This window comes from Chaetodon auriga, chromosome 6 (genome assembly GCF_051107435.1).
Source record: "Chaetodon auriga isolate fChaAug3 chromosome 6, fChaAug3.hap1, whole genome shotgun sequence".
In the NCBI taxonomy this organism is placed as follows: domain Eukaryota; kingdom Metazoa; phylum Chordata; class Actinopteri; order Chaetodontiformes; family Chaetodontidae; genus Chaetodon; species Chaetodon auriga.
The window spans coordinates 15,539,748-15,552,700 of record NC_135079.1 but is presented as its reverse complement, the minus strand read 5'-3'; the positions used below and the strand labels follow the sequence as shown (position 1 = coordinate 15,552,700).

General features: G+C 41.1%; 1 protein-coding gene across 1 annotated transcript in view; it reads left to right on the top strand.

Annotated features, from left to right (window-relative positions):
* The first annotated feature begins 2,619 nt into the window (after positions 1-2,619).
* Positions 2,620-12,953, top strand: part of wwox (WW domain containing oxidoreductase) — a 124,154-nt gene continuing 113,820 nt past the window's right edge. Inside the window, exons 1-4 of the mRNA XM_076732609.1 lie at positions 2,620-2,920; positions 3,894-3,958; positions 4,248-4,305; positions 4,404-4,573. Of these exons, the coding sequence (XP_076588724.1) occupies positions 2,814-2,920; positions 3,894-3,958; positions 4,248-4,305; positions 4,404-4,573 (400 nt within the window). The 5' untranslated portion in view covers positions 2,620-2,813. The remainder of the gene's footprint in view (positions 2,921-3,893; positions 3,959-4,247; positions 4,306-4,403; positions 4,574-12,953) is intronic.

The following is a 12,953-nucleotide window of genomic DNA, read 5'->3' as shown; positions in this document are numbered from 1 at the left end:
ATTCTAAAGTATCAAAGGCCTGATTATGCAGCGGATAGCCCCTGTTACATTTCATAATATTTGATTACTGTTACAACTGGTGGAGATGGAGCTAATTTGAGCTACTTGCATACAGTAACAATGCACTGTATTTTAGAAACTTGTATGTTTTGTATTAAAATCTTAATTTTCAAAGCCATCAGTAAACACAGCTGTCAGATAAATGTATTGACACAACAAGTAATTCCCCTCTGAAATGTAGTAGAGTAGAATTATTTAGTAACTATGGTACAGTTAAGTACAAGTACCTCAAATATGTACTTATGTGCAATACTTAAGTAAGTACAATATTTAGCACTTAAATTTTGAATAGACTGAACACCTGATTGCTTTAAGAAACATGCAACTTTTTTTGTTGGCTTTAACTAACATCTTCCATTTGGTGTGAGAGTTCATTCATACAGCCTTAGAAATAGTATTTTCATGCTCATTGCACCATTGTCTGAATGGTAAACTGGAGGAAGAGTCTGTTTGCAGTAAACAAAATCAAAGTAATCACCGTTGCAGTTGAATATACTAAACCTGTTGCCTTGTTGAAACAAGTGTCAGCAGATTCTTCAAATTTCGCATGCAGACCAGCCTGCAAGTGTGTCACATTTCAAGTTTTCTTGGAAGCCATAAAATTACCAGAGCAGAGACCACTCTGCCTGTCCCTTGCAGTAACGTGTTCTCTTAGGTGAATCACAAACACTTGCAAACAGGAGTGACGCAAGTGGAACTCAAGAAAGTAGCCTAGTGTGCGGAGGAGCCACACTCTGAGCACATAACAATGCTGCCACTTGATCATTTTTGAGGGGGCAGGTAGCAAGCCATAAAGCAGAGACTGGATAAAGCTTCTTTGTATATTCTTATGTGGCCCTCGCTGCAGCAACTTTCTGCTTTACAACCACATTAAACTCCAAAGAGGCATCAGATTTTTTATACCATATGTCAGCTGTCAATTTCCATGGTAAGGAGTTATGAACAGCGGGTGAACAGCAGTGGTCTACCAAGCTGATTGATGGTAATTGATTTTACTGATTTTATTGTTTTTGCCATTTTTTTTTCTTCCTTCCCACTTTTAGTCCTGCCTTTCTGTGTTACTGTATTTTTGCCATCTATGTACATTTTATTTCTTTAATTGTGCATCACATAATTAGGCAGATTTGAACCTGTTGTTTTTAAATGTGCAATATAAATAAACTGACTTGACTAGACTTAGTTCAATTCAATGCAAAATATACCCCTTCTCAAGAGTAACTTAAGGAAAGCTGGTTTGCAGACACAGGAAGACACAACTTGATACTCACACACATTAAATCTAAAAGAACAAAAAATGTATAAACATATTGAATATTGAAGAATAAATTAATAGGTCATTTTCACATACCAGCAAAAGCACAGGGTTTCTATTGACATTAATAATGGCTACTTCTCAAGGGTCCCATGACAGTAAACCAGCATGCACAGTACCCAGGAGCCTGAAACCAAAGCAGCTAAATGGAATTCAGCCATCATTAGTTTCACAGTTTTCACCTGTACTTTTCCTATCACATATCAGAATGCCTTCTGTGAGTAAGGCTGTGAAAACATTGTTTGGATGTAGGTTATCACAGCTTCATTACATAGAAAAGAGCCAGACCAGTGGCTAATGGGGAAGTTGCTCATCTTCCCCTTCTTTCTACTCTAGTCTTGGCTTTCAATAACATACTGGTAGTCTGGTAGGTTGCTGGCAGGGGGCATTAGTGTGTGATTTGTATAATGATCAAATTCAAATATTTTACTTGAACCATGCTCCCTAATAATTATGCAGCCATCACCTGCAAACATAGACTAAGCAGACAGGCAGACCACCTGCAACAGGTAGCTAAATGGGTTAACAGGCTGGAACAAGGGATCGCTGCTGACTTTGCATACAAAAGAGCTTTAATGCATTGACAGGGAACAGCTGTGCAGGACAATGTCAGGTCACACAGGCAGCCGTCAAACTGACAGGTCTGGAAAAAAAACACAAACACACAGGTGCATGATGTGTATCTTCCAATTATGTTTTATGTTAATCTGAGATATCGTTATTAGGAATAAATAGATTAAGTAGATATGCAGTCATGTGACTTTTTCGATAGCTTGAAGTCCATTGATTTTATTGTGTTTATTGTGTTTCACTTTAGTCAATGATTACACTCATATTGTATTATTGTGTGCAATAACCCACAGTGTAATTACTCTGCAATAATTCAACTTGTGTAATATCCACTGTCATACATTTATTTATTTTTTACACTGTTATATAGGCTAACTTATTTTTGTAAATACATGTAAATCCATCTATCTCGTCTATTCTTTTAAGGAGCACCTGTAACAATTTCCTCTCGGGGATCAATAAAGTATTTCTGATTCTGATTATTATTATTCGTTAATATTTTAATAGTCTACAAGGCATATAGTTGTACTTTAAAGATAGGCTTTGTTGTATTTTGCCCTCTTTGGTTGACATTAATAATACAGTTGAAGTAATAGCGAAAGTTTAAAAACGACAGGACACTGACCTTGCTATGGCAACCGCCGCGCGTTTCTTCAGCCTCAATCTCCCAAAAGGCTATTCGGCAAGCGTCACAGTGTTGTTGCGGAAGTGCCGGGAAACGCTGTGTTGTTAATTCTCTACTTTGACAGTTTCTTTCATCCTTCAACAGATACTCCTCACTGGTTTTGTGTCTGTGGCGCCATCGCTAACGTGGAGAAAACAAACAAACAAATAAACGAACAAACCCCCCCAAAAAACAAAAACGTGAGTTATGGCAGCTCTAAAATACGCAGGTATGGACGATACAGATAGTGACGATGAGTTGCCCCCTGGATGGGAAGAGAGATCTACGAAAGATGGTTGGGTCTACTATGCAAAGTAAGTGGAAGACCTCTACTATCGTTAACTGTCGACACCAATATGTCTGTATTTAGGAGTTTAGCTTTAGCCCCGTTCACACCTAAAGAATCATCAGTGTTATCAGTGTGCGGCTAACTCAGCTTGCTAGCTAACTGTTACACCGGTTTAAATAAGCTCTGATATCTGAAGTGGCAGCGTGAATTATAAAGTCGATAGATCTCACGTTACGGTAGGTTTCATGTGAAATGGTGCTAGAAAGACATTTAAATTTAATCTCATTTAATATGAAATGTCTTGATAAGACTGTGACTGTGGTATCACGAGTCATACTGTAGTTGCAGTACCATGCAGTAGCTGCAGTACTTTAGCTTGTGAAATTTAGGTTGTGCAATGAGAGACAAGATTCATGACAGGTCACTCTTTTAATATAAAATCCTAAAAGCCCCATCAGTGATCGGACAGTGCACTAGGTTGGGCGTAGTGACACAGGAAGACCTGTGGTGAGAAAAAACAGTCTGCCAACATGCTGTATGCTTATCACTCATTTTGCTCTTTCTATCAATGTCTGTCATTAATATGCTGGACATGTTTGAAGTTAGATTGCATGCCACAGGCCTATGTGATGTCCGATCGTGGTTGTTTTGTCCTTGAATTTATTTTTTGTTGTCCTTTTGAACGTTTTGTCTACTCTGCAGATTGTGTGTGCCTCTTCCATAACAACTTGTATTAGGTTACATTTATTCGTATTCTATATGTAATTTAACTTGGTTGTGCTTGCCTTTTGTCTCATGTTTGTTTCTTTTAATGTGTAACGTCAACCATCCAAGAGACTGCAGATGAAAATATGCCCGAATCTGACACGTTGACATGACACTGATTCTGATCAGTGTGTGCTGTTCTCAGCTCATACTGTAGATAAATAAATGACTTAAAGTAAGACACAAGGCCATGTTAATTTTTCCAATCCTCATTTGTCCCTGTGTACCAACAGCCATGATGAGATGAAGACACAGTGGGAGCACCCCAAGACAGGAAAGAAAAAACGTTGTGCTGGAGGTTTGTTTCATTTGCTTGCTTTCCAGTGTCTTACATATATTTTTGTCTTCTTGAGGGTCACTCAGAATGGCTTTGTGTGCTCTCTAATGCTGTTATGACCTTCGCTTTGCAACCAGCAGATCTGCCTTGTTGAATTCCTTGTTTCTTGTTTTCAGCAACTTTGTTTGTGAAAGTGCTGCACACAGTAAAAAATGTTTAGAAAGTATGTAGCTATCACAGCAGAAGTATTTGTGTTTTTTCCTGTGCATTCTGGCTGTTAAAGGAAAATTATGTCTGCCTTTTCCCACAGATTTACCGTACGGCTGGGAGCAAGAAACTGACGAAAAAGGACAGATCATTTATGTTGAGTAAGTTGGCAGCTTATTTTAGCCTCACAGGAAATGCTAGAGTGTACAAATATGGGATCATGTCTCTTTTATAACATCCTATTTCCTGTCATTCGCAGTCACATTAACAAGCGGACCACATATTTTGACCCACGGCAGGCATTTACAGTAGAGGATGTGATAGTGAAGCCAAAACGGTATGATGGGAATACTGCTGCTCTCGAGATCCTGCAGGGTCGTGACTTCTCTGACAAGGTTGTCCTCATTACTGGAGGCAACTCTGGCATTGGTGAGTTTGACAAAATGCTTAACAGTTTAATAATGTCATGTTAGAAATCATCAGCGTGCATTAAAATGTAATTCTGTGATGATGCCACTAGGTGGTGCTGTGGGATCACACTGTAGTAGAAGGGTGATGAGCATCTCTGCACCCTGCAAGTCCCCATCTCTGCACAACCAGACATTCATCAACATTAGCCTCCAAAATGATACACTTAGACTCAACAAATCACTCCTTAATACCGAACATGATTGTATTGAAGTTCATTAGCTGGGCTGAATTGGATGTCATTGTTAACTGTAATGAATGGTGTCCATTTGTACCCAGCAAATGCATGGCTCACTATATAATGGTCTGGAAACAAATGTATTTCCTCTTTCCTTTAGTTTAAATTAGCACAAGTAGTGGCCATTTGTTCAGACTTGCTGCTTTGTTCGGGATAGATAATGACAGCATGAGGGAAATCAAATAAACATAAAATCGTTAATTGTCTTTATATTCAAATCCTTTGTCCCAAGGAAAGTCACAGCAGTGTAATTGCTGTGTGTGTATTACGAGATGCTGCAAAGCAGCACTGTAGCACATAGATTTACAGCAGCCTGGGGACCTTGACTGAACACAAAAGCTTGTGAACTTAAACGCCTTCCTGACCTTGATGTTCTTCCGTCTGTCTCTTCATAAACATTGAATATGTTGGATGCATCATATGAAAACAATACAAATCAGAACGTTCTTGAGAAATGTTTGTATGATTTCAAAAAGTTGCACTATAAATGTGTCATTATTTATAATACTGACATAAAAGCACACATATATCGTATATTACTTGTTTCCGGATAACTTCTCAACTGAGCTGAACTCTGATGACGGTGTGTGTTTTGTTATGTGTGTGTGTGTTTTGCAGTCTAGTCTACATCACGGCACAATCATGAATCAAACTTGAACCTTATGGTTACACATGGGGCGCTTGTGCAGGGATGGCTGCGTGAAAGCTTGAAAGTGCACAAACTGTACATTTAATTTTGGATGTGATTCATTTGTTTACATTGTTCAAGTTGGTTAAGTAACCACAGACATTCCCTCTGGCTCAAAGTGGTGAAAAAGGAAATTCATCATCAACTTAAGCGAGGCCTGTGTTCATTTTAAGATAAAAAATGAATCCTAACAAGGAGTGCTGACTTAAATGGCCTCTGTACATCACTAGGACTCCATCATTATCTTAAAGAACTTCTGAGAAGGCAAAAAGTGAGAGCATACTGTCAACATCACAGGACACTCTGGGGAGCTCTCAAAGAGTGCTTGAATACTGCAGATTCAGAAACAAAAGAGAAGTATTTGGCCTTTTGATTAAAGGTGGTGAGCAATGATTATATAGGAGGAAAGGAGAAAATAGTTGTCACCACAAGAGGGCACAGGAGGTCCACGACGCTTTTGAGCTTCCATCACATTAACTACTTTACATGTGCCTGTTTTTGCCTTAGTTAAAAAACTATATAATGAAAAACATAATCCACATTTAGGATTTGCTGCAACGTGTTTAGAAAATGACAATTTGTTCATTTGAAAGAAGCAACTTTTCACAAAAGAATGCATCAAATGGCTACGACGCAGTTTTGTGTGTGAATGCCTAATAAACTCACATTAACATAACCTTTGTTTTACTTTACTACATATTAAATATGCAGCACCCATAATTAACTGTATTCTAATAGTAATTGCTACCACTCGTGTGCTCCTTTGACATTCTACTAGTGAAATGTGGTTATGCCAATTGCTTGGACCCACTTAGCATTTTAATGGCATCAATAGTGTTTTAATCCAAGTGTCAGGGCTATTTCCATTTTCTTCAGTGCTTATTTCCTCCACAGGAATTGTGACATTTTTATTAGTAATGGTGGGATATTATTTAATTAGCAAATTTACATTTCAGCCCTTTGATTTAGTTCTTAATGCACATGAACACGAAAAGCACATACATGAGTTTATTTATGCGTGAAATGTCATAGTGTCTGGTTTTGTGACCAGCCTTGAAGCTCCATTGCGGTAATGCTGGGAGGCGAGGCAGTAATGCGGTTTGTCTTGCCGATGTGATCGCTGCGCTCGGTTCCCAGCATTAGTCTTCCTCTCTCTGCTTTCTTTTGTAAATTAAAAACCAGTACCAACCCGAATGGTGTTTTTAATTGTGATAATGGAAATGAATGATCGCAGTTTGTTTTCCCTCTATTTCTACTTCTCTCCCTCTCTCTCTCCCCTTCTCTTTAAAGGTTTTCTTACTCTTATAGACCTGTGGTTGTACACCTGTACCTCTGCATTGATTCCTAAGCGGCTTTGACCCAGGCCTGAGCCTCCTATCCATCCCCATTACACACTCCTGCTCTGGCTCTAATTCCCCTTCTATCAACTAACTCTCAGGTTATTTACTGGCCAGGGGTCCATGGAACAGTTATCCTTAAAGGGCCATTGTCGTGATATCTCTGGCACCCACTGGGTTAAGAGAAAAAAATACTTCCTTTCCTCATATGAAATTAGTTCACAACACTGGCAAAAAAATTAAATCTCTGATTTTTATTGTTTATGTTCTCACACTCATTTTTTAAAGCGTCGGCACTTTCCTGAAATATTTAGACTATATTTGTATTGTGCTCACCCAGCACATACAGTCGTTGCCCTGTGACATCTCTTTTGGGACCTGTGTGTAACTACATACATGTGTCCCCCTGCCTGGGGAGCAGCGTCAGTCTCTGAGGCTCTTACAGTGGAGGCCATGTTGTCAGCAGAACATATGATGAGTAGTGGTCAGAAATAACACCTTGACCCTCTGACTCATTCATCTAAAACATTCAGGTAGGCACAGCTGCTTTCCATGTGCTATTTTAATCCCAGCACAGTAGAAAAGCTCCATTTAGGAGTGATTTCTCTTTTGGTAATGGATGTTTTTCTATTTCTAGACAAACTCATATAGAAATATTGATGAGTTCAGCCAACTTTCTAAAGTTTATATGTTCTCACAGCTTTTATTATTCTACATTTGCAGTGCTTTTTCTTTTGATGTCAACATGTTTATAATTTCTTCTCCACTTTTTTGGCCATTCTGCACAGTGGCTTGTTGTGGAGCAATAGCTGCAGATGCAAAGCTCGACACAGTCTCAATGCATGCGCTGAATTCCACATGGCACTGTTATTTAGGTGCAGGGTCAATGCAAGAATAAGAAGCAGAAAAGACTCAGGCAGTCCAGATGGGGAATGGCAAGGATTTGAAAAAGGAGCGCTCCATAATGTTTCGGTGTCTCCATGCACCGTCCCTGCAGTGTTTTAGGACTTTGAATGTTATTCTTATTCATGAAAGACTAACATTGTTCTATGTTTGTGTTGATCCCGGTGTTGTGTCGGGAGGATTAAGTGTCAGGCCGCTGCTCTCCTCTCTCTGGATGGAGAGATCCCTTAGCATATTCAGTGAGTCGCAGAGCTGGGGGAGCCTCTGTGTGCAGATTAAACCCATAGCCTAGCTTTGTGGCTGATCATTAGATTGAGGCAGATTTGTTAAGCATAACTGCCATTAAATTGGCTGCAAAGCTCTGGTATTTACTGCACTGCTGTTTATGAATAAGGACCCCCTTAAAGACCCGCGCAGTGATGCGTTAAACCCGAGCCTCCGTAAGGAGGGGAATGCATTATTCATAGTGGGAGGAATTAGATGGATAAAAAGATGTTCCTGGTGAGGGTGGCGTGCGGTGTCTGTGTCTCGGCGTGTGTGTGTCTCTGAGCATCTCTGAGTGGCTGCGTGTGGTTTAGATGACATCCAGAGTGCATCTGTGTTTATATTCAGGAGTCTGATAGTGTTTTGTGTGTGTGTGTGTGTGTGTGTGTGTGTGTGTGTGTGTGTGTGTGTGTGTGTGTGTGTATCCGCTGGGGGTAGGGTGGGGGGGCGGCCGGCCCGCGTCCTGCTCTGTCTCTCCTCTGTGTCAGCTTGTGAACTGAGCCACCGAGGAAATCGAAGGAGAGCTTTATTTTTTTTCAACGGGCATTTCATGTCCTCTCTGATGAATGTGTTTATTGGCTACGTAATGAGAACCAGTTATGGTTGGTTAGTCAAATTATTTAACTTTATTAACCTTGGATGAAATTTGCTATGCAGACTCAAACTGGTGTAACATGCAAAGAGTATTATGCTGGAGGCCAGAAGGGTTCAATAATGATTACAGCTCTAATATAATAGAACTGAAGTGGTTAGAGAGAGGATGGAATACATATATGTGCTTAAAGGCTGTAGGTAAAATAAAATGAAAGGGTACTGGGTTATTGTGTGTAGTCAAGTAGTTTATAGACCTATCGAGTTTACAGTCTGCAGATGATGAGGGGATGAAAGTTACGTGATGGGGGGGTTGATGACAGTGATGAAAATAGCCCCAGTGCTCAGGAGATATGTGTGCATGAGCAGGGGTCCGGGGTCTGTGTGCATCCTTGTGCATGTGTGTGATTTGGTGTGTGTTTATCCAGTTTACAGGGCTCTCTCTCTCTCTCTCTCTCTCTCTCTCTCTCTCTCTCTCTCTCTCTCTCTCTCTGTGTGTGTGTGTGTGTGTGTGTGTGTGTGTGTGTGTGTGTGTGTGAGGTAGTCAGGTAAGGCTGGCTGCAGGAGGAGCAGGGGTGACCAGTGCGACGTGAGGCCATGATGAGAGATTGTGTAGGGAGTTGGAGGTTGACACAGAGGGTCAGAGGAAGAGAAGGGGGGTGGGTGGGCAATAGATAGGGCTGCATGGATGGTGAGACAGCAGTTGGGGGGGATAGGAAGGAGGCAGAAGGGGACAGGGAGGGGTAATAGAACCACTCCAGTGCTCTCGCCTGGAACAGCTCAACCTTGGACTGTAATTACTAACCATACATCCCACTTTTGGGGTGACATCTCCCTCCTCTTGGACTAATGGAGGGGAATTAGAGGGGATCTTAAAAGTCAGAAGCGGGGGTGGGGGGCGGGGGGTCGGGTGCTGTTCCTCACTTCTTGGGACAAGAAATGCACAGCAGCAGGAACAGGTGCACTCATCACTGAGGCAGTCAGGAGTTCGGCTGTGTCTTACTGTGTTCATTCATTCACTCTGTGTGTAAGATGCTCAATAGTTTACTCTATAGTCAGCTGTAAATACATATTTTGGACACTTATGAATCATCAGCAGTTTGTGTCATCTCTGACAGGTATACAGCACCACAACTGTAATATTTGCGTCTATGAAATGTGGGATATTTTAGTGATGATACAAAGAAAAGGCGTTCAATGCATTCATTATGATAAACCTGTGCACAAAGGCAGGCACTCGATGGCATGAATAACATGAAAAAGTCCATGGATCACATGCTCCATGTTCTCAGTCAGTAGTGTAGGCATCCCATTATTGCTTTGTATTTACACTTTCATCCTGTGACAAATTCATCCCATCACTCCCTGCTTTTGACTTCTATTTCCTGAGACGAGTCAGAATTGACCTCTTGATGCATGAGGCGGAGCGCCATGTTTGATATGTGTTGCACTGCAGAGCAGCTGCCGATCAAAACCATTTTTGTGCACATCATTATCATTTTCTGCATTTGACAGCTTCCCTCCTTTTTTCCTTGTGTTATCACACAGTTTATTGTGAACACATGTTTGAGGGCACTGTATCCTGCCTACGTTTCACATTCAGGATTACAGTAAATACAGTGCACTAAACATTAGGATGGGAGGGATGCTGGACACTGCCTGATGATTTTGGGGTAAAAGGGTGGAATTTAGGGAGTGATAGTGCAGCGGCATCATGGGACCAGATGGAGGGGGACCGCAGCTTGCTCGTGATCTGCATCACCCTCATTAAATCTATAAATTTATAATCAACAAACTAACCGATGAATTCTGATGCATAAATCACTGCAGCAAATGAAACTCGTCAGACACAGATATAAATAGTGTAATTAAAAGTCACATATTTATCAGATTTATTCTTTGCTTCAGAAATATAACATGCCACATATTTTCACTTTGTGCATCCCAGTTAAAGTGCCTCTCATTTCATCGGGGTGGGTTGATATGGAGTCTGTTCATGATCTGCGCCGCTCGTGTGTTTTGCAGCTCTGTCGAGAGGGGATTGTGGGAACTGCACGTTTACCCACAGGTCTTGTAATGATCTGAATTGACTTCTGTTTGCTCAATTGTACTACGGAGCTTATTTTAGTTAAATGCCTCTTTGGATGCAGATCAAGAGAACGAGCAGGCAGCTCCGTTTGCCAAATAAACACGTTTACTGACGAGGCTGGTAATGATCTCATTACATTGAGCCAATACACCTGTGTACGATGGGGGATCCAGAGAGGGGCGGCGGGCCAGGGAGGACAAACAAAGCGTGAAATCACTAAATCACACTCATTATTGGGGGATATCAGAAGGGCCAGGATCCTAATGTACCATGAAGAGCATTCACTGCTTAATGGACATTTTGCACAATTTTTTATGCATTTTATACATTACAGTAAAACTAATTTTCAACAACAGCCGAGCCATTTACTGTATTTTTGTTACGTTGTGAATCACCAGATTGAACAAGCACACGATCAGAGGATCTGCTTGAACCGGGCTGAACTGTCATCTTCATCTCCTGGCTTTTTAAAAAAGAGATGTCCTGACCGTGTCGACTCTTCTTACTGCACACATCTGTTTTTACCACGATTACACAAAAGAACCTGAAAGACCATTACAGCTGCATAATAGTCAGGCCTCACGTGGGTTGTAAAACAGCTTATGGCGTCTGTTGATCCACCAGAGCAAAAGAAACCCCTGTCTGACCCCTCGTCATGTTCCACCATCAGCGTACGCTGCTGAAACAGGCTCTTTTTGTTGTACACCTGACCAGGAACTCATTTCAGTGCGGCCCTCTCTACCGGCAACATGGGTGAGAGGGCGGGGAGTCTCTGTTACAGCAACGCCACTCTCGTTATTTCACAATTAATGTCAAGCCCTTGTTATTTGTCATTGGAAATACATGGCTTCGGCACGGCTGCTGTTGTCGCTGCCATATTCTAATTTGTTCTCCATTATGGAAAACACTGGTGTCGATTAATTTCACTTTCATGGTTTGTACACACAACAAGTGAGTGTGAGGTGTTGTTGTTTACCAGCAGCCGGTACCCATGTCCAATTTAGAAAAAGCTCTCAGATTATGGCATGTTTGGAATCCTCTTTTTTAACATTAGCAAATTTAGGTCGGTCGGCTGCTGCTCATGGGTTGTTTCTGTTATAGAAATTTGAATATTCTTTAATGTTAATTCTTCTCAGCACGTTCACTTTCAGTCTGGAGGTCAAATTGCAGACATTTCGCATGACGCTGAGAAGCTTTTATGACATGTGTTTCCTAAAGCCTGCTGCTCCACCTGCGAATTCAAAGCATGTGTTTACTTCACGAGTCACGCTGCTCGTTTTTTTTTTTTCTCTGTCATATTGTTTTTATTTTCCTTTCCATTTCCTGTGAGTGAAATGATCTCCGCTCACCGCCACAGTCCCCTCCATTACACCTAATAAGGTGTCATATAATTTAATTCCATGCTTCACTTGTCAGAGAGGGCTTCCAATCCGACTCCAATTTTGAGTTTTAATAGATATTAGTCCTTAACACTCTCCTCACAATTAGGCCTCCCAGTTTTGCTCTTAATGAAAATCAGATTAAGACATATAATCTAATTACAGTTCATATTAATCCACCCTCTGATACACTCTGCCTCTCAGACCCTCTTTGCCACCATCAATTATTGCACCCGTCAGTTTGTCAATCAGGACACTCGCACTGTTCGACGTACAGTATTTGCACATCTGACTGTGTCTTGTATTTACTGAAGAACTGGGGCTGAAAGATGTGACGCTTCTCTGTGCTGTTAAACTTTTCCGTGACACTTTGAAGGATCGTAAATGTCAAAGGAAATAAAAATACGGTGAAGGGAGGGAAAAAAAAAGAAAATCTCATAAATTAATTCAACCTATGGGTTGAAATGACCCATTTAGACTTGTAATTTAGAAATGAACTTCTCTCCCTCTATCTCCAGTTTTTGTCAGTTTTATCGTGACTACATGATTTGGATGGAGCCATGAAGTAGTCTCGGACTGATAAATTCTGGGTGTATCTGCGGACCTCCTTTCATGGGAGCTGTGTCCTTATCAGAGGCCCTTTGATGTGCTGAAATATCACACCGAGGTTCAGCTCGAATGTCATGTCTGTTCGATTGTTCATTTGAGTCCCTCTATTATGAGCTGTGTTTTCATAATTACCGCCATCGCTGTTTAATTGCCAACATAATGAACAGCCGACCTCCCTTCCTCTAACCCAGTATGCGCGGCGGCACCTTCTCGAGAGCCGGCGGTCAGATCCGAAACTTTATC